Genomic DNA, 25,565 nt, shown 5'->3' on the forward strand with positions numbered 1-25,565 from the left:
TTTTGGTATGCTTATCTAAATTTTTAATGGTTAATATCTATTTTTATGACAGGTAAATCAGGACTTAACACATCAGGAGGTTAATACCATGCCTTTTAATCCATTTGAAACCCAACATGTAAGTAAATGTGTAATTTAAATACGGTTTTGAAGTCCTTTGCTTTCAGGAAACATTTAAGGGCCAGATACATCAAGAGAAGGGTCACTATTAAGGGACTAGAAAAACTCAGTTCTAAAATATGTGCTAGCTGTATAGTATTTTAATAAGGGTTCTCAGAGTCAAAATCTCTAACAGTTTTAATTTTTTTGCATCTGAGTTAATTGAAATAAAATTAAACCACTTCATGGTGTTTTTTAACAATTCAGATTGTGATTTCTAAGATTGTGATTAACTGCAAAATGTGTTAGCGATATGTTGTGAAAGATACACAGCCCTGTGTAAATTTGTTCCTAGCAGTAACTGGAGAGGTGGAATAAGCAACAAAAAGTGGCATCTTGGGCTGGGTTGGGGCACTTGGGCTTGGTTCTTAGAAAGTGACTCTCAAGACTCAAGTGACCCATGCTTGCTGTCAGCAGGCAGTCCATCTCAATAAGCATTGCATTGGAATACTGGAAAATGGGATTTCCTTATTGCATTTCAGGGGGATATTCTGCGAATGGAAAAAGAACACCAGGTATTACAAGAGCAACTGAGAGAAGCAAATGAAAAATATACACAGTTAAAACACAGGAGTTCAGAAGAGATCAAAGATTTGGAAGAACAATTGAAAGAACTTTCTGAAAAGAATAAGGTAATTTTGTCATCTAATGCTCCACATTAGTCCTGATTTATAAACCTGTTAAGGCTGGTGTTGATTTCACGCAGAACCTTAGTTGTTTAAGCTTCAATTAACCAAGTTTCTGGATTATCTCCTGGGAAAAGAGTTGCGCAACGAAGGAAGAGGGGTGAGGGAACGAAGGCACATGCCAATTAACCTTCATTCATTCATTCATTCAATAGTATTTATTGAGCGCTTACTATGTGCAGAGCACTGTACTAAGCGCTTGGGATGAACAAGTCGGCAACAGATAGAGACAGTCCCTGCCGTTTGACGGGCTTACAGTCTAATCGGGGGAGACGGACAGACAAGAAGGGCTCAGCAAACCCTGCAGTAATGGTGCCCAGTTGATTTGAATCAAAATATTAATAATGGTGGCATTTTAAGCATTTGCGAGGTGCCAAGCACTGTTCAAAGCAGTAGGATAGATACAAAATATTCAGATTAGCTCTGCACATGGGGCTCACGGTTGGAGGGAGAACAGGGAGTAAGTCAGCTTGGTTTTGATTTGCATCCACCTGAAGGGCACGATGGCCATTAGATGCACTCAGAACTCCTGCACATCCAGGAATTTTGATCACTCTATCTTGCCCCCAGTGCACTGGCAGGCTTCGTCTTCCCTCTTTCAAATCCACCACTAGAATTTCTTAGTAGTTGGGTGTGCGAGGGACTCCTTGGGATTCTCCAGAACTAATCCCCCAAATAGGATTTTCAAGCCTGATTCCATGGCCCTATCAGGCAGTGGGTGGGGTTGTCCTGGGTACTCTAAAGTACTTAAAGCCTGAAATAGCATGGCCTAGTGGAAAGACCCTGGGACTGGAAGTCAGAGGCTCTATTCCCAGCTCTGCCACTTGTCTTCTGTGTGATCTTGGGCTTAACTTCTGAGCCTCAGTTTTCCTCATTTGTATAAAGGAATCAAATCTTACTCTTCCTACCTAGACTGTGAACCCCATGTGGAGCAGGGACTGTCTCCCAGTGAATATATTGTGCCTACCCCAGTCCTTAGAACAGTGCTTGGAGAATAGTAAGTGCTTAACAAATACCATAATGATTTATTATTAAAGATTAGAAGGAACTGTAGAGGCAACAGAATTGCAGTCAGCCCTGCAGAAGTTCAGGTGCGGTTGAGTGGTTGCATGTCAGGTGCAGGGGGTGTTTGTGGGCCACTAATTGCAATGTCTTCAACCCCAGTCATGTGATAAATGATCTCCATATTTCAACTCAGTCTCAGTGGTTTTTATTGAGCCCTTACTTTCTGCAGAGCACTGAAACGCTTGGGAGAGTACAGTGCAACAGATTTGGTAGACATGTTCCCTTCCCACAATGGATAGGCATTAATATAAGTAAATAAATTACAGATATGTACTTGTGTGCTGTGGGACTGCGGGTAGGATGCCTATCAAGTGCTTAAGGGGTACAGATCCAAATGCAAAGGTGATGCAGAAGGGAGAGGGAGTAAGAGAAAAGGGATTAGTTGGAGACGACCTCCTGGAGGAGATGTGATTTTAACAAGGCTTTGAGGGTGAGGAGAGATGTGGTCTGTCATATAGAGTTGGTGGGGAAAGGGAGGGAGTTCCAGGTCAGAGAGAGGCTGTGGGATGGGCGTTGGAGGTGAGAAAGATGAGATCGAGGCGCAGTGAACAAACCTAGTGGATAGAGGATGGGCCTGGGAGTAAAGAAGGTCATGGGTTCTAATCTCGGCTCTGCCACTTTTGTGCTGTGTGACCTTGGCAAATCACTTCACTTCTCTGTGTCTTAGTTCCCTCATTTGTAAAATGGGCATTGAGATTGTGAGCCCCATGAGAGAGAGTGTTTCCAGCCCGAATATCTTGTATTTACCCCAGCACTTAGAACAGTAGCTGGCATATAGTAAGTGCTTAATTATTATTATTATTACTAGCAGAGACAAGTGTGCAGGTAGGGCTGTAGTAGGAAATCAGCAAACCAAAGTAGGAGGGGTGAGCTGATTGAGTGCTTTAAAGCTGATGGTAAAGAGTTACTTTTCGATGGGGAAGTAGGGGGAAAGCACAAACTTAATCTGAGTGTCATCCAAAGTTTAGAGTTTGAAACATCCACTGATTTTTGAGTAATTACAGTAGGGTAATAGTCCTAATACTAGCCCCAAGACAAGTTCCCATTTGAACCTACCTAAAGCTCCTCTGAGATCAACATTGACTAAGCACTTGAAGAGGAGAGCAGTTGGATATATTCAAATTCAGAATTCAGTTCAAGAATTTGTGAGGTAACTGAATTTGAATTCCAATAATTGAGATTCATCTTCCCCTCATAAAATTTAGTTGAATTGTTTGGTTCAGGAAAGAATGTAACTTATAATTTTTAGTGAGGGTGAGTGCTATTTCACTGTTGTTTCTTATGTGCGTTCATATGTTTTTCCAGGAATTTTTCAATTTATCAGATATTCCCTGAAGTATTTTTTTCCTCCTAGATCTCAAAGACTGAATTGGAATGGATGCACCAGGACCTGGAAAAAGAACTGAAAAAATGGCAACAGGAAAAAAAAGAAAATCAGGAAAAATTGAAAGGCCTAAAGAGTAAAATAAAGAAGTTTATAGAGAGCAATGAGAAGTAAGTGGTTCAACAGAAAGAAGTCGTGGCTTTTCTTTCATTCTGGAACATAAAACGTGCTGTTTTAACCATTCTGACAGTAGTTTTCCCATAATTAGTTAAGCTCAGCGATATTCTGGGGAAAATCCGACTTGTATAATCATTTGTTCCACCGTGGCTTTACCTTATTTCATTGTTGACTGTGTGGTTCACCTGTCTCAAAATTGTTTTATCAATCAGTGGTATTTGTTGAGCACTTAACTGTGTGCAGAGCACTGTACCAGAATACACTCCCCAGCCCCAGATCCTAGGAAGAGTGCAGGGGAAAAGGTGTGAGAGGGAAAGGCCAGGAGATCCCAAAGGTTCATGAGTGCCAGACTGGCTGTATGTCAGGTTATGCGGTGTATCCGTAGGCTGAATGAATGAATGTACTAGAATGAAATTTGCATTGCGACTCTTAAAAGGGCTCTCTTTTACCTCGCTCCATATCCTCTCTTTCGAATCACTGAAATTAGCTCTGCCCCCTGAGAAGCTGCATGGTCTAGTGGGAAGAGCACTGGCTTGGGAGTCAGAGCATGTGGGTTCTAATCCCGGCTCTGCCGATTAATTGCTGTATAACCTTGGGCAACTTAATTTCTCTGTGCCTCACTTTTCTCATCTGTAAAATGGAGAAAAATCATACTGCCTCCTTCTGAGATTGTGAGCCCCATGTGGGGCAGGGACCATATTGTATATCTACCCCACTGCTTAGTAAAGTGTTTGGCACATTGTAAGTTCCTAACAAATATCACAATTGTTGTCACTATTCTTAACACTTTGAATGGGAGCTATAAAATGGGCCACAATCTACAGTTAGTCAATTAGTGGTGTTTATCGAGCACTTACTGCATGCAGAGCACTGTACTAAGTCCTTACTGAAAAACTCAGAAGTAATAATTACTCCATTTCTGATAAACTTTTTTTTGTGATTTAGTGATAATGAAATATCAACAAGAAGTGGGAAATGTTGTAAATCAAACAAAATTAGAGGAGGTAGAATTTGCACATTATTTATGAATTATAAAATAATGAGTAATTTGCCACCTGTGGATTCTGTGTTTTTACTTTTTCCCAATATAATACTCAAGTTTTTAAATCTGAAAAGCAAAACTGTTCTGAGATATTCAAAAATATTGAATGTTGAGCATTTTCCTCTTTTCATAACACTCGGGATTAAATTGGTTGATAAGAACTGAGCTTTTTATATTCTGAATTTTATCTTCCAAATTAATAAACAAAGGCTGTATTTTTTTTTTGCTTGAGAACAGCTTCCTTTAATAGGCTTCAGTTTAGACCTTGTGTAAACTCTCCTTGCATAAATTTACATCCACTCAAATTTTTAATTTATACATTTAGAAGCCTGGGCTAATAAACCCTGTGGACTAGATTCCTTCCAGAAGTTCAGTTTGAAAAAAGAAAATTGTTAGAGAAATGACATTATAAAAAGAGAGCTTTATAAAACATTTTTCTTTTCTGCTAATTTATTTTTTGAGTTCATATATTAATCGTTAGGAATTTGAGGACTTTTTTAATGACTAATGTTAGTGCTGTTAGTAAATTCAGAATAAGACAGAAGTCCATTCCTTTTGAACCATTTCCTTCATTTGCCTGTAATGATAAAATTTATGAAAATTAATTGGAATTTTTTCTCCATTAAATCTGTTAAATTATTTAGTCTCTGTTTGAGCCATATACCATACCAAGGCATGGACAATAATGGGAGGGTGTTCTAATATTTAAAAAGCAAGGGAGTTGTAGATCTAAGTCATTTCTGACTTTGTTATTGTGTTGTGAGGAGCAGCATGTGCTAGTGGTTAGAAAACTGGTCTGGGAGGCAGAAGGACCTGGGTTTTAATCCTGACTCCACCACTTCTCTTCTGTGTGACCTTGAACAAGTCACTTAACTTCTCTGTGCTTCAGTTACCTCATCTGTAAAATGGGGACTAATACTGTGAGCCCCATGTGGGACAAGGATTCTTTCCAACTGATTAGCTTATATTGACCCAGTGCTTACTTCAGTGCCTGGCACAGAGTAAGTGCTTAACATGTACCTTAAAAAAAAAAAGTAAGGCACATTTTTCAACACTGTGCATCTTTTGGGTAGAATGCAGTATGGTGTCTGAAGACCTGATGTGTCCTTGCTAGCAGAATCAATCAAGGCACCGTGAACTATAATTCAAGCTTACTTGGGATTCATCAATAATATATTATCTGTATAGGAGGAGTCTCTACTCCAGTTTATCTCATTCTGAAATGATAAAATTGATACTTAGTAAAATTATTGGCTGAAAATCAATGTGTTATTATGGTAAAGCACCTAGTATGTGCTAGGTGCTGGGGTACATACATTATAATGAGCTCACAGTCCCTGTCCCTCATGAGGCTCACAATCTAAGGGAGAAATAAAACCAAACTTAATTTTTATCATAAAAAATCAAATATGAGTTTTCTTGAAGAAAGAGCTAAGTCTCAATTATGCTATTTGCTTGGAGTATGAATTTATGGATGATTGAATTATGTAATTCGTATTTACAAATAATGGTTAACAGCCAAGAGATTTTGATTACAGAACATTAGGAAATACTGTTTTGTGCAAGTGTCAGCAAAATCCCAGCTTTGTTTCATGTGACCGAAAAGACAAAGGCTTTTCATTTTTTACTTCTCCATCTTTATGAAATACAACAGATGGAGATAGCAGACCAGGGCAAATCCCCCTAGAAAAAGAGGGTTGAAAAGCCAAATGAAAATAGGAAAGAAATCGTTAAAGAGTGTTTTGTCAAATTGAATATAAAGTATTTGTCCTCTAGGCCAAAAGGCATGCATCTAAGGTTACTTAAGGGATTGGCTAGTGGTATTGCAGTACCACTTGGAATTATTTTTGAGAACTCATGAAGGGCAGACAGTCCTGACAATTGGAAAAGGATAAATGTTTGGAAAGAGAGAACAGACCGATAGACTTAACATTGATACTTTTAGAGGTGTTTAAAAGGTGTTGAACAAATTATCAACTGATCGGGTTGTCACCAGCTAGAAGAGAATAAGATGCTATGAAGCAAGTATCATTTTTTTTTATCAAGAGCAAATCACACCAGACAGATTTTATCTTCTATGTTACTGACATCCCTTGTACACACAAGGGAGAAGCAATGTGTCATTCTGTGCAGGCTTTAGACAGCCTTTTAATTCTTTCCATTAGGGAATAATAATTGATACTAGAAAACTACGGTTCTTGATGGCGTAACCCATACACCTGCTTCCAGGCAAGGATGTTGAAAAGATGATTTGTCTCAGTGATTCTTTGATATTCTGATTTTAGAAGTATGGGGTTGTTGGCACTATAGCCAAGCCATATTTGTAAGCCACAGGAGGATTTCAAGCCGTCTTGGGAATTGCACTGAAGACTAGAGTCAGTTATGTGGGGAATCTTGGGACCCACGTAAGGTCCATCCCGTTGGGTAGAGCACCCAAATTCTCCGAATAGTAATGGTGCTTATTAAGCTCCCACTGGGTGCGAAGCATTACACTGAGCATTGGAAAGGCTAGATAGCTTGAGGACAAACTATAGGAGACTTTAAGAGGATTCATTCATTCATTGAATCGTATTTGACTGCTTAATGTGTGCAGAGCACTGTACTAAGCGCTTGGGAGAGTACAATGCAACAATAAATAGACACATTCCCTGCTGACAACGAGCTTACTGTCTAGAGAAAGGGAGAGAGACATAAGATTCATTTTGGGTAGGGGAACACTCTAGCCCCTTGAGCATTCTCTTGAATGAGAACAGCTTGGGCAGCTTCACCCAGTGGCCACATTAAACTGAAGGGATTTTCAGCTGGCACAACCATGGTGCCATACAATTGAAGGCCTCAGCCATCTGAAGAGATTCAGAAAATTGCTGCAGATACATTACACACCAACAAGACCTGTACCAAGTTCCAGCTGGTTTTGGTTCATTGTCATATTTATTGAGCATTTACTATGTGCAGAGCACTGTACTAAGTGCTTGGGAGAGTACAATATAACAATAAACAGACACAGTCCCTGCCCACAACGAGCTTACAGTTTAGAAAGGGAGACAGACATTAATATAAAGTACAAGTAGACCAGAAACCTGGGGGGCTTGTATCGATATTTGCTAATTCAAGTTATCTTTTTGGTTTTAATTTCATAGCTGCTTAAGGACGGTCAAGGAAAAAGATCAGCAGTATGAATTGCATTTGAATAAATTCCTGGAGATCAGGTAAACTTAGTTTGCTGTTGAAAAGGTGAATGTATCAAATTGACATACATTTTACCCTTTAAGATTTTTGGTAAACTTTTTCCCCCATACATGAAAATAAGTGAATCTTTTCTTTTTCTGTTTTGTGTATTATCCTGCATTAAAAGCATTTCACCGTATCATTGAGCTTATTTTACATTATTGAGATTTATAGAACAGTAACATATTTGTTTTTTTGTGGCTCCAAGATGCTTTTGGGGAGGAATTAAAAGTCTTATGAGCTATAATTCTTTCCAAATTAATTAGTGTGGGAGTGGATTAAGTTAATGACTTTTAATTAGAATGTGACATTTAGTTGTTTATGTCACTTGTTAACTATAAAGAACTATTCCCTGTATCTTGGGGAAAAAATATTCCATATCTGTTTATCCAGTGTATCCTTATCAATTATGAAAAGTATTAACTTATTCACAGCTCTTGTAATTTAGGGCAGTTAAAAAGGCCTTCATTCTGGATTGTCACCTTTCAGATGTAGCTTCATTTTTAATTTAACAAGGGAAGAAATGCCATGTTTTCAAGTCTTCTGGCTATGAAAAGTGTGCTTTCTGACTCATGAAATTCCTAGGAAAACATTTTTGCAAGATGTAATTCTAGAGAGACAGTTAAAAAATTCATTGTGGTGTGGGATCGGCTTTTTTCACTGGTGTATAAGAATTTTCAATTTTAATTACTTTCAGTAATAAATTTGAAAATGAGAAAGTGAAAATGGAGGAACATATAAAGAAGGGAAAAGATAATTACCAAGAGAGTAATAAAAGATCTGTGGCAGCAGAGGTAAGTCTTAACTCCTGCTGTTCCCTTGTATAGTTCATTTGTACTGTAGTCCACCCAAAGCTGTGAACAAGTCTCTTGCTGTCTAAATTATAATAAGAATAATGATGGTATTTGTTAAGCGCTTACTATGTGCCAAATTAGGTAATATTAGCATGCAGATTTACACCACACCATTCCTTATCACTGCCAATAACGTCACTAACTTCCTTCCTAATTTTTGCATACCAGGCTACTTCCAACAGTCTGTTTCTTTACTGATTAACCTCATCATTAAAACGACTGTTCTGCCCTCCATCTTGTGTTTACCTATTTCAGTGCACCACACAGCAACTACATGGTTTTCTGCTAGCATTCCTTCTCCTCATATGCCAGACCCTGTTAAACTGTGTCGTTAATTATAATAAAATAATCAAACTGTGGTATTTGTTACGCGCTTTCTATGTGTCAAACACTGTACTAAGCGCTGGGCTAGATACGAGCAAATCGAGTTGGACGCAGTCCCTGCCTGACATGGGGCTCACGGTCTCAATCCCCATTTGACAGATAAGGTAACTGAGTCATAGAGAAGTGAAGAGATTTGCCCTAGGTCACACAGCAGACAGGTGGTGGAGCTGGGATTTGGACCTTGGTCCTTCTGACTCCTAGTTCCATGCTCTTTTCCACCAGGCCACACTGCTTCTCTATTGTTAGGACCTTTGTCCCAATGCTAGTGAGCTGACTTCATTGCAGGACTTGATTCTTGGTGATCCTGACTCACTGCATGGTGTAGTAGGGCTTGTTGGTGATACTGATGCAAGTTGGATCTGCCTTCTATAGTCAATCCAGGTTTCTTAGCTCTGAAAAGCTTCAATTTGCTATGAAACATAATCCCCCATTGTCACCACACTCTGTCAGTCTCCTTAAAGACACATTGACCTTCGTAATTTGTTCTTCTTTGTGTGTCAGTGGGAAGGCTGCTATTAGATAGCAGAATTTGATGATAGTATTACATTCTGTGTTTTTTTGTTTGTTTTTTGAATGGCATTTTTTAAGCACTTACTATGTATCAGGCTCTGTACAAAACTCTGGGGTAGGTACAAGCTGATCAGGTTGGACACAGTCCATGTCCCACATGAGACTCACAGTCTTAGTCTCTATTTTACAGATGAGGTCACCGAGGCACAGAGCAGTTAAGGGACTTGTCCAAGGTTACACAGCAGATATGTGGTGGCCTAGGATTAGAACCCAAGTCATCTGACTCTCAGGCCCATGATCTTTTCACTACACCATTCTGCTTCTGTAAGATTACATACAAACAAGATTTTCCACTACTGGATTAAGAGTCGAAGCCCTCACACTGTGTGTTTCATATCTTCCTCTTTCTATCCTTGTATATGAACTCAAGCTAGCCCCAGTTTAACATTCATTCTGCCAAAGTAGTGACAGTTAAAGAGAAACTAATTTTTTCACATTTTATTTTTGTGACTATGTCTGTCTGATTCAATACTAGGTATCGGTCCTGAAAAACTGGAAGGAAAAGGAACTGAGCAAGTTGTTCAGCAGAGTATCAGAAGTAGAAAAATATCTTAAGCAACTAAAGTTAATGAACAGGTACCATGGCGTTGATATGATTTACCTTGCTAAACCATGGAATTTATCAGGAATATTTAGTTCAGTGAGTGGAAATGGGATGGATTTAGTATTACACCTAAGTGCTTTCTTTAAAGAGATTTACTCCTAACCCCGAACTCTAGGAACAGCCTTTGGGCCATCCCAGTTAGCAGTTGGATTTAAGGGACAGGGCTAAGGGAATTAGAAAATCTCTTTTGTGAGTCAGACCAATGGGTTGTAATTGAGGTCACGGGATGAATTTGGAAACAAAATTGGTAGTATCGTATTCTCTAGTGTTCGTCTGACTGCAGAATTTGATCATCAGTAATGCTTATTAGGCATGAATTGCAGGACCTGTCAGTGACAGATTTAGAGTCAAAATAAATTTTCAGGAGAACTCTATCTTCAAAATACCAAAAGGCCCCCCGCACTGTAGAGATAGGTGGTCTTGACGAGAAGCAGTCTTTGGCCTACTAGTTTCAAAAACATAAAGTTAGTTGTCCTTGCTGTTGAAAGTACTTTTGTATGTTTTGGTGTCTAAAATATTAAAAACAAATTTTAAATTTGGAATTATTTCAGTGATTCATCTGAAGTGAAGCCTGAGATAGCTTCTTGGGAGTTGTTTCTTTCAAAAATTAAAAGAATAATTGAGGAAACAAAGGTAAGCCTTGTTAAATATTGTACACTTAGAATATGTGGTCTTTGTAACTTGTTTTAGATCTCCTGTGGTCGTTATGAATGATGTGTGCATTTTAGAGAGAAAAATGAACACACATTTATTTCTTGTAAAAGATTAGGATGAGTTTTGTTGTCCTTTATATTGGAGTTTAATATTATTCCCCATATTTCTATACATCCTCCAAGAAACCTCTTGCTACTTTCAGAGCTAACGTCACACTAGCCTGGTTGTTCCACTGATCTGACCCAAGAATAGCCCAGCTTAGACTATGTACCTATTTACATATTTACTTGCCTGGAGGCAGGGACTGGGTTCCATTGATCTCCCAAGGATCTTTCCTCTTCTGTTAGTCAAACAACATTTTTCACAAATTTAAGAGTATCAGACTTATAAAAGTCTGTGTGACTTCTGGGGGTCTTTAAATTATTTTAAAAATGAACCTCAGTTAATAATAATAATAATGTTGGTATTTGTTAAGCGCTTACTATGTGCAGAGCACTGTTCTAAGCGCTGGGATAGACACAGGGGAATCAGGTTGTCCCACGTGGGGCTCACAGTCTTCATCCCCATTTTACAGATGAGGGAACTGAGGCACAGAGAAGTGAAGTGACTTGCCCACAGTCACACAGCTGACAAGTGGCAGAGCTGGGATTCGAACTCATGACCTCTGACTCCAAAGCCCGGGCTCTTTCCACTGAGCCACGCTGCTTCTCAGTTGTGTTTGCTGATCATTTATCTTCAGTAACAGATAACAGTAAATCTTAAGAGTTTATCTTGGTGTGAATAAGTGACAATTCTCTCTCTTTCTCTCTCTCAAGGCTCAATTTGAAGATAGAATTCAGAAGATTCAAAGTGGCTCCCCACTAGTCGGACTTTCTAAAGTGCAAATTCCCGATCTTTCAACTCCTTCCAGTAGTTTAGTAAGTATCTCCGAACTGCTTTGTTTTTCTGTTAGCCAAGAGCAAATGAGCCCCTTGGCAGAAGGATTTGGATCAGAAGTTTAACTTTTGTTTAATGTTTTGATAAGTGATGCAGCTGTTTGGCTATTTAAACATTCAAACTTCTTAATTTAGGTGGAATTATCCGTCTCTGTGGGTTTAACAGTATAAAGGTCTTTATCCAAACTAAATAGTTCTGAGGCCACTTCAGAGAATGGAACGTAATTGAACATACTTCCTTGGCCACATGCACACATTGTGTGCTTTTAGTAATAATAATAATAAATACAGTATTTGTTAAGCGCTTACTGTGTGCCCGGCACTGTTTTAAGCGCTGGGGTAGATACCAAGTAATCGGGTTGGACACAGTCCCTGTCCCACACAGGGTTTACATAGTCTTAACCCCCATTTTCAGATGAGGGAATTGAGGCACAAAGAAGTGAAGTGACTTGCCTAAGGTCACATAGCACACAAGTGACAGAGCTGGGATTAGAATCCATGACCTTCTGACTCCCAGGCCCGTTCTCTATCCACTAGGCTATGCTCTTCTTCCTTACTCCTGTCCACCACCTTGTCCAACCTCACAATTATTTGGTTCAGTTAATTGGATGCTTGGATAATTGACTTTCATCTTCTGTGCCACATACAAAAATGCACATTTATATAAATATCTGAAGACTGATCTATTTGCTCGTACTTGCATTTTTCTTATACCTTCCCATTTTGTGTTAAGCGTGCTCTCCTTCTGTTATTGAGATGCAGTTTTCCAATCACCTCAGTGATTCATGAGTTGCTGATTAGCCCTGGAGTCTTATGCAAATTGGCCCTCTCTGGGAATCTGAGAATACCATTTCTGACACATCCTTGGCCTCAAATGTTTGGAGAAATAGAGCTGGAGCCAAGAAATCAGTGCCTGTCTCCTTGTGAAAAACTGAATCAAAACTGCCACACACAATTTGCCAACTTGGGTGGCCAATGTGAATGTCATTAGTTGCCTCAATAGGACATATTTCCTGCCCCTGATTTGAAGTTGCTCCTGTGGAAAAATATGTATAGCCACTTCCTTAATAATAATAGTGGCATTTATTAAAAGTATTTGCCCTATGCCAACACTGTACAATACATAGCAGTTGGGGTAGATGCAGTTTATTAATAATAGTAAGACTATTATTAATAACAATAACACAATTATGATACTAAACGCTTACTACGTGCCAGGCAGTGTACTAAGCGCTGGGGTGGATACAAGCAAATCGGGTTGGCCATAGTCCCTGTCCCAGGTGGGGCTCACAGTCTCGATAGATTGGATATCGTCCCTGTCCCAAATGAGGCTCACTGTCGAAGACATAGGTAGAGAAGGTATTCTATCTTTTATTTTTTAGATGAGAAAATTGAGGCTCAGGGAAGTTAAGTATCTTGCCCAAGGTAACACAGCAGGCAAGTAGCAGAGCCGGGACTAGAACCAAAACCTCCTGCCTACTGTTCCCAGGCTTTTTCCACTAGGCTATGCTGCCTCTTTTAGAGTTTTACATATCTGTGTGAACGACTTTAATTGTGTTACAGAAATTAGTGATGGTGTGTTGTCAGCTAAAATAAGGCAGAATTGTGACTTTTTTAAGCAATATCATCAAGTCATATGCTGTGTTACCTCCCATATTTCACTAATTATTTCTCCCCTCCCCCCAGAAAGAGGGAAGTCTGACAAGGAGAAAGGACAAGGGAAAATTGCTCAACTGGGTATTAGAGATGGGAACAGAAATCTTCTGTTGGTGCTGGTATGAAGGGCAGGTCTCCTAGTGTGGCAGTTTTTTTTCAGCCAATATGCACAGAGCTCTGTGTCCAAAGCAGGTCTATTGAACAATAACCCCCTGATCAAGTAATGGGAATATTTTGGTGGTTGAGTGAAATGGCTTTTTATTTAGATCCGCACAGACACGAGAAGAGAGGCAAGGACGACAGACTTTTCTTGAACCTTCTAATCTGTTTTCTTTAAAAAGAAAAAGGCTCAAGTGCATAATAAATAATAATAATAAAAATAATAAATAAAAACTGAGTCAGACCATTTGACAGGAGCCCTAAAGTATCCTTGGATGACCAGTGTGTGTGTTTTGTTCTTGTTTTCGTTGTTCCTGGACATCCATTCTCATAGTTATTCACCCTCTCTTTCCTCTCCCTCTCTTTCCTCTCCCTCTCTTTCCTCTCCCTCTCTTTCCTCTCCATCTCTTTTCTCTCCCTCTCTTTCCTCTTCCTCTCTTTTCTCTCCCTCTCTTTCCTCTCCCTCTCTTTCCCCTCCCTCCTTTCACCCCCATCCTTTCTCTTCTCTCTCGCTCTCTCTATCTCTCTTCCTCTCTCCTTGGTGGTAGTTGGGCCAGTGCTCAGGACCAATCCCCATGGCCTTAATCCTGAACTGTATGGCTAGTTTTTTGTCATTTTAATTGTCCTTTTCTGTATCTTTCTTGCTCTTTCCTGTCCTGGTATGTCTAATGTGAAATACAAACCAGACATTTTTCAGAGCTGTCTTAACTGGCATGAAACATTTGAAGAACAGAATTTTAGTAATTCTAGAAGGAATCCCTGGCCTTTCTGAGAGGCTTACTACTTCACTATGCTCTATTTTTCACATTATTCCTGTGAAGAAGGAAAAGAACTGATAGCCAAACTCTCCAGAGTAAGTTGGAGAACAGAGCCATTGTGTACCAGGACTTTGCTGACCAATAAATCACGGGCCCTTGGCTTGCAGTCTTGAGCTCTCTCCATTAAGCAGTACTATAGCCAATAACTGCTTAAAACAGAGATTTGAGTGGTTTAAGGAAGAGTGAAATGCTGGCAGCAAAATTAAAATTGAGTTTTTTACCATTTAGCACTGTGTATAAAATTTCCCTGCCTAGGAGAGTAGTCATTCTGTTTTTGTCTTTTTTTTCTAGAGAACTCTAGTCAACCTTCCTATTAGCGATCCAGCCATTGTAATGTATTCTCCACCAATTCATCCTAAATTACTTCCTAAATATCCACACCCTGAAGGTCAAAGTTCAGCGAATCTTCCACGTCCTGTACAAACTGGAAACCAAATGACGACACGTAAAGTCTCAAGTCCGTATCCTGCCAGTGATAGCTCCAAGGGGAAACTTGTGCAAAGAAATTACCTTGATCCAGCTCTTCCCACTCTGCCTTCAGTGACTACTAGGAATCCTGATGTCCAAGTGAATCACAGCCTAATAGCTGACCGTCTGTCACCTAGTATTCAAAAACAGCCTCCACAGAAGCCATTTGAAGCCATTTTTAGAAATCTGGCAATGATTTTCCCCAACTACAGCAGGTATGAATATAAAATGTGAAAGAACTTACTGGGACCCCTAAACTCAAATTATGTGTGGTTTTTTCCCTCCCCATCTCCGAGTTCTTCCTCTCCATACATAGAATTTTTGCCTTTCCACATTTTTAAACTGTACCCTGACCCCTCCATTCCTTGTTTATCTTCCTTCTTTTCTTCCATATCACCCAGTCACTCCTTTTCTCTTGTCTCTGCTCCTCCAACTGACCTTACCGTTTATCAGAAAATCACTTCCTCCCACCCAACTCCATCCCCACAAACAATGAGGCTTACTTTAGTGGAAACATGTCCACCAGAGGTGGAGTGGGGAGTGGGCCCTAGACCCAGGTATGAATTGAAGCCTTTGGATACTGAAAGGAAGAGTCTCCATAGGTGAAATCAGTTGGCAGCTCCTCAAGTTAACTATTATCAGCAATGCAAGAGACTGCTCACCCTCCCTACCTCAACTGGATGTATCCCAACTAACTCAGATGGAGCTCCAGCACTCCCTAAACTACCTCTGGCACCCAGCCTCCTATTTCACGGGTTTCTTTCTTTCTTTCCCTTCCAACGCCAGCTCTCTCCTTTCTCTGCCTGGTGCTGTGATGCACGTGGACCCTTGGCAGACAATTTGCCTTTATGGATAAAGATTTTATTAAAACACCTGAGCATAAGAACCCAGTTACTTGACCTGTTTCCATAAGGCATTTAAAAGTGAGAAGGGACTCTCTCCAGAACTTTATTATCCTTGTTTGCCACTTTTTTCTCCGTTTATGTAATAATGAAGTGACAGAAGCAGCGAGGTGTAGTGGAAAGACCATGGGCCTGGGAGTCAGAGGACCTAATCCCATCTCTGTCACTTGTCTGCTTTGTGACTTTGGCCAAGTCACTGAATTTATTTGTGCCTCAGTTACCTGGAGCATACTAAGTGCTTAAGTTCCCATTAAAAAAATTAAAAAATTTAAAAACTGTGATAAGAATTGCAGGTGGCCGCTCCCAACCCAAACATATCCAGTAGAAACAAAAATTAGCAGCTCATTAGATTGCGCCAACGACAAGGTCCATTGTGATAATATTGAGTTTTTAGTTGTTCATGTGCAGACCAGACAGTGAAGAAGGCCTTTAAGCAGTAAACCTTATCATTTACCAAATTTGGTCAGTGAATGAACCACTTGCTCATGGCTCTTTGTGTGGGGATGCACCACCATTCACAAAGGGTCATTAGTGACTCAGAACAACTTGATCACACATAATTACTGTGTTACAAAAGTTTGAAGAAGCCACAGAAAATCTCAGTATTGGGCTCTCAGGGTAGCCAACCTCCAAAAATAACTATGGCAACATTATACGAGAAGCATTATCGAGAAGCAGCGTGGCGCAGTGGAAAGAGCATGGGCTTTGGAGTCAGGGCTCATGAGTTCGAATCCCAGCTCTGCCACTTGTCGGCTGTGTGACTGTGGGCAAGTCACTTAACTTCTCTGTGCCTCAGTTCCCTCATCTGTAAAATGGGGATTAAGACTGTGAGCCCCACGTGGGACAACCTGATTCCCCTGTTTACCCCAGCGCTTAGAACAGTGTTCTGCACATAGTAAGCGCTTAACAAATACCAACATTATTATTATTATTATTATACCTGCTTTAAAAAGTAAACTTTTGCCTTGCATGGTGCTCATGCCCCAAATTCCCTTTGTTATAGTTGGGATTTTGAATAAAGAATATTAGAGTAACTTGCATTTTTTTCTTTCAAAATGGAAAATGTTGCCATCTATTAAATGAATAGTAAATGGTACAGACTTCAAATTTAAAATGCAGCTTTGAATAAGAAGCAGCATGGCCTAGTGTAAAGAGCATGGGCTTGGAAGTCAGAGGACCTGGTTTCTAATCCTGACTCTCCCAATTGCTTGCTGTGTGACATTTGGCAAGTCACTTAATTTCTGTGTTTCAGTTTCATCTGTAAAATGTGGATTAAATACCCGTTCTCTCTCTTACTTAAACTGTGACCCCCTTGTGGGACAGAGACTGTGTTCAACCTGATAAACTTGTATCTGTCCCAATGTTTAGACATATAATAGGTGCTTAAATTAATAATAAAAGAGACAATTTAATTAATTGTTAAATTAATTGTTAATTGTTAATTAAATTAATAATAAAAGAGATCAGAACAGAATGTAGAGAGTCCTAATGAGTTATCCAAATGTTCATGGCAGGGAAGGGGGCATCTCAAAAGACTCACAGGTGAGTGTAACATTGAACTATGGCAGCTTCTCATTGTGACTATCTCAGAGCCCTTCAGCTGGAAATTTCAAACTGTTTCAGATATTTTATTTGCAATTTTTTGTAACTTTTTTGATAGACTATTTCCACATTAATGGCTAGATTCAGACTTCCATTAGTATAATAAACACAAGAATGGCCTACCTTTTCGTTTTGAAATATGAACCTCTTTTTTTACTATTTGCTGTCAAGTAAAGCACTGTTCTCATCAGCTCATGAACAGAATTTATTGAGCCCCTTTTTTGTGCAAACTCTTTATTAGGTGCTATATCTCATCCACTTTCTCAGTATTTTATTAATGTCCTTCGTTTACTCATTGCATAGCTAGATAGCTATAATGAGAGTGTTTAAGCCTTTTCCAGTTGGCCATCACATTGTGTAAGAAAAAGGGTATTGTCCCATTTAAATTGTGGGTCTGTCTAGACAGAGGTGGAGGGGTCCTATCGGTTCCCCAGTAGCACTCAGCTTACTCTCTGAAGTTCAAGCAAGCTTTTGAAAAGCTTTGCAATTGTAATTTCCCTGATACATTTTTATTTCTTTACAAATATATTATTGACCAGGTGTTGGTATGCCACATCTGCAAAATACTGAGCTTTCAAGATTGTTGGGATCATTTAAAAACTTGAGAGTTTGGCTTTTTAGGAAGTTTAATTTCTTGGTGTGAGGAAGAAAAGATCACAGCTGTGATTCTGTATTCTGTGAAGTGATGCATTTTTAAAAACTGGTGTGTTGATGTCAAATATTAGGCGACATGAATTTTGTAATCTTTGTCTCTCTCTCTCTCTCTGTCCCTTGTAGTAGTGAGTTTCTTTCTTTTATAAAAGAAGTTCAGGCCAAAAACAGGGGCACGCTTTCAGGATTGACCTCGGATGAAATCACCAGGAGAGTGACAGATCTCATCCTGGATGAGCCGAGTAAGAACAAGGTAGGTAGAAAGGAGCTTGTTGCAATCCAAATGAACAGTATTGCAGTGGAAACAGCGCCTGTAATCCTTGCAATGTAAACAGACCTGTCCTAACAAGATCCTCTAAAGGCGAGGAAGAGCTGCTGAAAGCTCAGAAAACTTGGCTTACTTTTCAATACTGGGCAATATAACTCTTCTTTCTACACCTCTCCCTCTAGGCTGGAAAAGATAGGGCAGCGGTATTTGTGGCAAATGACCCTGGCCGAAGATCTTCGGAAGGAAGCGTGTTGGTCTCTGGCACCTCCAAGACCAGACCTGTTTCTAGCAAAAGCCCCAGCCACCCACCTCGAGGCCAGCCCTGGGTGATAGTTGGGGGGCCAACCAAGACCAAGTGGCAGAAATCGAAAGAGCCCACTGTAAGTATGACCAATTCTTCCTCCTTTATTGGGCAGAATGCTTTACAAGGAGGAATTTTTTCATGCAGAACGTTATGATTTCCAGGGAGGAAATGGACAAGCTTAGGTTTCTAAACAGAAAATATTGTGAATTTAACCCATTTATCTGGATTTGTTTCCTCCCGAGGCTGAATATTGTACCCCGAAGCAAATGCTACAAAGTTACAAAGAAAGACATAACCTTCCCTTGAGGAGTTTACAGCCTGATGGGGAAGGCAGAACAAATACATAAACACAGATAGCTTTGGTGTTCATCACCTGCTAGGTTTGAGAAGCAGACTCACTTTGTTTGCTAACTCCAAACTTTCTATAAATTTTACTGGGTTTTATATGCTCATTTTCCCCCTCACCTGATACAATTTAACATGAGAAGATATTCATAATTTTAATCTGTCTACAGTTAGTTTTTACAGTTTACTTGTTATAATTTAAAGAATACCCTACTATTTCCCCTATCTGTAATCTATTTTAATGTCTGCTTCTTCCTGTAGACTCCTTGTGGGCAGGAATCATGTCTACCAGTGCTGTTATTGTATTTTCCCAAGTGCTTACTACAGTGCCATGCAACAGTAAAGTGCTAAATAAATACCATTAATCCATTCATTCAGCTCATTAAATGGTATTTATCGAGCACTTATTGTATACAGAGCATTCATTTATTCAGTTGTATTTATTGAGCACTTATTCTGTGCAAAGCACTGTACTAAGCGCTGGGAGAGTACAATACAGTGATAGACATATTCCCTTCCCACGACGAGCTTACAGTCTAGAGGTTAATGAGATCAATGGAAAAAGTTGTTTGGGGAGACTAAAAGGGTATTTGTATTGGCCATAGTCTCGAAATAAATTTGAATTCTGAGGGACATATTTTAGTTCTTTCCGTTTCTGACGGAGATGCCCACAACTTAATTCAAGGAAAGGGGAAAACACATGACCATGACACAAATTGAAAGCAGGTGGCCAGTATGTAACTGTGTTAATTTCTACAGACATCCGATGAAGATCCCTGTATCATCTGTCATGACGAACTAAATCAGGGCGTCCTTTGCAAACTGGAATGTGGGCATCAGTTTCACAAACAGGTAAGGGAAACTGCCCCTTGTTCTCAGATCTTGGACTTGAAATTGGTTTCACCTTTTTACTGTGAATTTGGTATTTGTAGTGTGTTCACGGAAGTCTTTCTAAACCATCCTTTACATGATAAATTACCAGCTGCCCGAATGCTCAGTGAGTAATATCCTAGGCAGATGTCGAGGTCAATTTGAGTTTTTCTGTTTTCTGTGTGAAATCATAATTTGTCACGAATGAGGTACTGATAGTATTAAGTAGCGTGGCTTAGTGGAAAGAGCATGGGGTTGGGAGTCAGAGTTCGTGGGTTCGAATTCTGTCTCTGCCACTTGTAAATTATGTAACTTTGGGCAAGTCAGTACACTTCTCTGTGCCTGTTACCTCATCTGTAAAATGGGGATTAAGACTGTGGGCCCCACGTGGGACAACCTGATAAGCTTGTATCTATCCAGGCTCTTAGACCAGTGCTTGGCACAGAGTAAGTGCTTAACAAATACCATTATTATTATTATTATTATTCTCTGTGCCTCGGTTCCCTCATCTGTAAAAGGGGGATTAAGACTGTGAGCCCCACGTGGGACAGTCTGATTACCTTGTATCTATTCCAATGCTTAGGACAGTGCATGGCACACAGTGTTTAACAAATACCATAATTACTATTACTAAAGCTCTGCCCAGTGGGTGAATGTCCATGAAAGAGATGAGAGGAGGAAAAGCATGAGCAATAGTTATTCAAATGGAGCAAAGGTTGAGGTGAGAGTATCGCTTTGTTCAGAACATCTCTTCAGGCTTCAGGAGTGGGAGGAGGAGCACTGACTCTTGGAAAGTGCTTTCAAAAGGGTGAAACTGCACTAAGTGCTGAGACAAGGGACAGCATTTTAGACTTGACTAGATCCCTGACCACAGGGGACCTACAATCAAGACGGGGCGGGGGGGGGGGGGGGACTAAGGAGTAACACTAAATTCAGCAAAAATAGCTGTAGTTCTCAGATTTCTTACCTCTCTTGGCAGGGCCGTCCTTGGTCCAGACATTCACCACCCAGTTGTCATCCCTCGCCCTACCTCCTCTCCGGGGAAGGGGTGGATCTGGGATCTCAATGGCGTAAGGGAGTGGAGGGGCCCTCCTGGCTGCCCTCCCCAGAAGCCATTCTGTGAAACTACAGAACCCGGGTGGTGGCCAGCTCCCCTTGTAATAACGAGTTTCTGATTGTTTCAGTGTATTGACCCCTGGCTAAAAGAACAAAATACATGTCCAACCTGCCGGAAACATATCCTGCTACCAGAGGACTTTCCAGCTCTTTCTTCAGGAAGGAAGCCTACCTAAAGCACACTCAGCTGAAGTCTGGGGTTTTAAATATTTTATTGCTGAACTTTAATAATCATGGTATGTATTGACATAAATTGAATTGTAGTGGTACAATATGAATGAAGATATACTGCTATTAATGAATGTATTGAGTAACTGCCCACATTTTCATATCTGTCAGCCGTAATAAAATAGAGTGGAAAATAGTGACTATAGACAAACTTTAAATTGCCTCAGCTGCGTCACCACCGTACTCAGTTGAGGAAATGACACTGCCCAGTCGCCTGGAGGGGCAGGGGTACCTTTACCATGATTAGTACCGAAGGGCTCGCTCTGCCTCCTTTTGGAGTTCTAAGGAGAGAGAAGCCCCAGTCAGTGCAAAGTTTTCCCATTTTGTATACCTCTCGTGTCCTCCCCAATTCAATTTAACTTCCATTTCCTGAAACAAACGCAAAGGTGCAGCGATGGTAAAGGTGCCATCTCTGTCAAAGGTCACTCTGGATTTGGGGGTGATGACTGTTCTGGGCTTTGGGCAGCCTCCCTGTCTCCTTGAGCCTCCCCACGCCACGGAAAAATGTTGAACGTCGGCTTTATCGGCAGAGGCTGGCCTTGGATTGTGGAAGGAGATTTTCTTGTTAATTATTTGTTCCCTGTTTCTATCCCAACAGCAGACCCAGAAGTACAAAGAAACTGCCTTTATTAGTAGTTGGCATTCCCTCCGTCGAAACCTGAGAACTGCTCTGTTTGCAGTTTATTCAGTCTTTACCTCTCCCTTTCATACCCCAAACACTCCCCCAGTTTTTTTTTTAATTTTGTTCTGCTTAATGAATTTCAAACACTCTCTCTCCTAATCTCTTCCTCTCCCCCACCTTGGATTTACTGAGTTGGAACCAGATGGAACGTGTGGTTCCCCTAGCCTACTTTCACTTAATGCCACATCCAACCCACATCATTGCCGCAGTGCCATCAACCAGGCCTAGCCTCAAAATTGCTAATCAGTCTTACAATTCATATTCAGTTCTTACAATTCACTTCCCTCTAGACTGTAAATGTGTTTTGGGCCGGGAAATTGTCTACCAATTCTGTTATCCTGTACTCTCCCAAGCACTGAGTAGAGTGCTCTGCACACAGTAAGCGCTCAATAAATACCATTGGTCGTTGATATTACAATTAAACATATACAGCAGTGCATTTTCACTTTAGTACCCTTCCCAACAGTAACACCTAAGTTCTAGAACCTCATAGACCACAGAAACTTTTTTCTAGACCAATCATTTTTGTCCTTTGGGGGAACCGTTGGGGGGGGGGGGGGTGTCACAATACCAGTGATCTTTTTTTTACATTCTACCTACCCCCTCTTGGGGATTCCCTTGTGAATTGTTTTGTTCCAACCTTTAATTTTCCACCTTTCACATTTTTAGTCGTAGAAAAAAGGACTCAGCACCTACAACAACTCACCAAAGACACAGAACAGTATCCATAAGGATATTTGCCAGTTTCCTTTATTCATTATCAATCAGTGGTGTTATTGAGTGATTTCTATGTGCAGAGCACTGAGCTTTATACTGGGATAGTAAACTTCACTAAACATGTGGCGCTTTAATACAGTAATTCAAATGATGTCACATTAGTAAATTAATCATTGTAATATGATTATGTGTCTCAGCAGGAGGTTGTAGAAATAGAAACTTGTTCTATTTACTGTGATCATGGCTTTTTAGCTTAAATGGAAAATTTATCTAGTATAAGGTGAACAGGGGCCATCTTTCCTTGAAGTGCCATGTAGCATATTAATGTCTTCTGAATAGGTTTGTGGACCTTTAGTGTTGTCTCCTGTATCCTTCAAGGTGATCTTCACTTATATTTGTAAGTTTATCTGCATTCTTGAAACTAGAAAATGTTAAGATGGGACTGTTTAGGGGATGGAATTCTGGCTACCGATGTGCTCGGTCAAGCGAAAGCTGCTCAGGATGCGGGAAGTTCACTCCATGGACGGGAGCCGTGGCGGCTCAGTTTGGATTGAGCAGCGTTAGCCATTGAACGGGAGGGATGGGGGAATTGCAAAATACTGTGCCGTAAATGATCTGTGAAGAAGCAGATGTATTTCATTGTAAAACTTTATTTGGATAGACAGTGGTACCTTCTCCTTCCAATAAAATCTCTTGCTACCTGTCCCTTTCCTGTGGAACGAGTTCAGATTGCTTAGGAAATATGCTTGATCTTTTGCTTTGAGCAGTCGTTAATAAGTGAGTGAAGTGTTTAAAGAGAGCTCTGGTTTCATGTTGGACAACTAAGGGTTAATCTGGAAAAGAAATGACAAGGTACAGAAGTTTGTAGAAATGCTAGAACCCTGGGGGAGCTGAGGAGGCTTGGACTGTGCCTGGAGTAGAGCGCTTAGTACAGCACTCTGCACAGAGTAGGTGCTCAGTAAATGAGTGGGTAGGAACAGCGGGACTGCTCTCTCCGTGGACTTAGTTATAATGCTTGTCTATTGTATGAATAACCCTTAGTTATTAATGCTTGTATTTTAAATGCCTTCATTATTGTCTACATTTCCTCAGTTCTGTGTATCTGTCTTCCCCCATGTAGATTGTAGGATAGGGGCCATGTTTCAGTTGCTTATTTTTTAATCACCCCAATGCTTAGCACCGGCCTCAGCCCAAAGTAAGTGCTCAACAAACACCATAACAAATTTAATGGTTGGCCAGGAAACTTGGTGTAGCAACCGTGAACCTTGAATGTTAGAGGACAGAGTTGTACGTGAGGGAGAGATTTATTTGCTTCCCATAAATTCCTAAATGGTTAGTCAGCAAATATAGTCCGGTTGTAATTTAAATTTGATAATCTTGCGTCAAACCAGTAAGGTTGGAAAGAAATGAATGCTGACTGGAGAGGGAGAATGTCATTTTTAACTTTTTTACAGACAGAATAAACCTGATAATTCAAGGACTTTTAGTTAACCAAATTAAGAGTATTTGATGTAGAGTGGTGTAAAAATCCAGTGTGTGGTCATATGCTGCCACTGGTAGCGTAGCCGTCGTACCAATGATACGTTCTGGTCTTACCTTTTTAAAACACTTTACTGGATGACATAAATACCATTTTACCGACTATCTGGGAATAAGCCCTTGATTTCTGCTTGGACAAGACTTGTAAAGAACTTCCCAGGAACCAGATGGCTTTATGAGCCTCTACTGCTGCTTGATGTTGGAGCATTTCCTATAAGTAGATGACAATTCACAGCTCACCTATGCCTGAGGGGAGACGGGCCTTTCTGAACACTAACTATGCGGTGGGGATGAGGCCGGGCAGAGAGTTTGCTTCATCTGACTCTGGGTTCTCCTTTTGACTCCGCCACTTGTCTGCTAGGTGAACTCTGGGCAAGTCACTTAACTTCTCTGTGTCTGTTGCCTCATCTGTAAAATGGGGATTAAAAACCTTTTCCTCCCCTGTTGGACTGTGAGCTCCATATGGAGCAGGGGCTGTGTGTGACCTGCCCCAGTGCTTGGCTCAAAAGTGCTTAACAACCAACACAGTTATTTTTATCCCACACCTGGTTCTAGCCACCTTGCTCCGTAGCCCCGAGGAGGTCTCGGAGTTTGGAATCCTGGATCAGGATTGCCCTGTCCATCCTTAATTACTGTGACCACTGTCACCTATAGGGAAAAAGGAGCCCCAAAGCTCATCGGGGGCAGGGGTCAAAATCTCGACACCTTATCTGACCGACTAAAACTGTTAGGACTGAGGGACTTGTTGATAGTAGGGGCAGCATAGGTGACTTTTGAAAGAGCTTGGTAGGGACTCCTGGGGAGGTTATAAGGAAATAATTGTGGCCTGGTGGGTAGAGGGGTCTGGAAGTCAGAGGATTTGGGATCTAATCCCAGCTTTGCCACTAGTCCGCTGTGTGACCTTGGGTAAGTCACTTAGTTTCTCCGTGCCTGTTTCACCATCAGTAACATGGAGATTAATAAAATGCACTTTCCGTACTTAGACTGTGATATCACCCTGGTTATCTTCCCTGATCATCTGATTATCTCAGCGCTTAGTATAATACTTGACACAAATAATGTATTTATTATTATTGCCCATTAGGTTGTAGGGGGGCCAGGGCAGGTCTTTGTATCCTGGAAGGGGGACTGGAGCATCCAGTATTGGGCAGGGGCTGCGCTGGACACTTAAGCTCTTTGAGGGCAGGGAACATGTCTGCTATCTCTGTTGTAATGATAATAATGATGGTGATATTTGTTAAGTGCTTACTATGTTTCAGGCAGCGTCCTAAGCACTGGAGTGGATACAAGCGCTGGGGTGGACACAGTTCCTGTCCCACGTGGGGCTCACAGTCTCAATCTCCATTTTGCAGAAGAGGTATCTGAAGCCCAGAGAAGTTAAGTGACTTGCCCAACGTCACATAGCAGACAAGTGGCGGAGCTGGGATTAGAGCACACAAACTAATCAGCTTGGGCAAAGTCCATGTCCCACATGGGGCTCACAGTCTTAATCTCCGTTTTACAGATGAGGGAACTGAGGCACAGAGAAGTTGAGTGACTTGCCCCAGGTCACACAGCA

At 40.7% G+C, this 25,565-nt stretch overlaps 1 protein-coding gene across 4 annotated transcripts in view; it reads left to right on the plus strand.

The window, feature by feature from the left end:
* TTC3 (tetratricopeptide repeat domain 3) overlaps nt 1–23,173 on the plus strand; it is a 74,169-nt gene extending 50,996 nt beyond the window's left edge. For all 4 annotated transcript variants that reach the window (XM_029046539.2, XM_029046541.2, XM_029046540.2 and 1 more), the window contains 13 exons: nt 53–118; nt 642–791; nt 3,265–3,404; nt 7,594–7,662; nt 8,379–8,475; nt 9,965–10,065; nt 10,645–10,726; nt 11,563–11,664; nt 14,607–14,998; nt 18,065–18,191; nt 18,389–18,586; nt 19,615–19,707; nt 20,910–23,173. In XM_029046539.2, the coding sequence (XP_028902372.1) occupies nt 53–118; nt 642–791; nt 3,265–3,404; nt 7,594–7,662; nt 8,379–8,475; nt 9,965–10,065; nt 10,645–10,726; nt 11,563–11,664; nt 14,607–14,998; nt 18,065–18,191; nt 18,389–18,586; nt 19,615–19,707; nt 20,910–21,017 (1,725 nt within the window). In that variant the 3' untranslated portion in view covers nt 21,018–23,173. The remainder of the gene's footprint in view (nt 1–52; nt 119–641; nt 792–3,264; nt 3,405–7,593; nt 7,663–8,378; nt 8,476–9,964; nt 10,066–10,644; nt 10,727–11,562; nt 11,665–14,606; nt 14,999–18,064; nt 18,192–18,388; nt 18,587–19,614; nt 19,708–20,909) is intronic.
* Nucleotides 23,174–25,565: the final 2,392 nt, after the last annotated feature.

The sequence above is a fragment of the Ornithorhynchus anatinus genome, chromosome 18 (assembly GCF_004115215.2).
Source record: "Ornithorhynchus anatinus isolate Pmale09 chromosome 18, mOrnAna1.pri.v4, whole genome shotgun sequence".
In the NCBI taxonomy this organism is placed as follows: Eukaryota; Metazoa; Chordata; class Mammalia; order Monotremata; family Ornithorhynchidae; genus Ornithorhynchus; species Ornithorhynchus anatinus.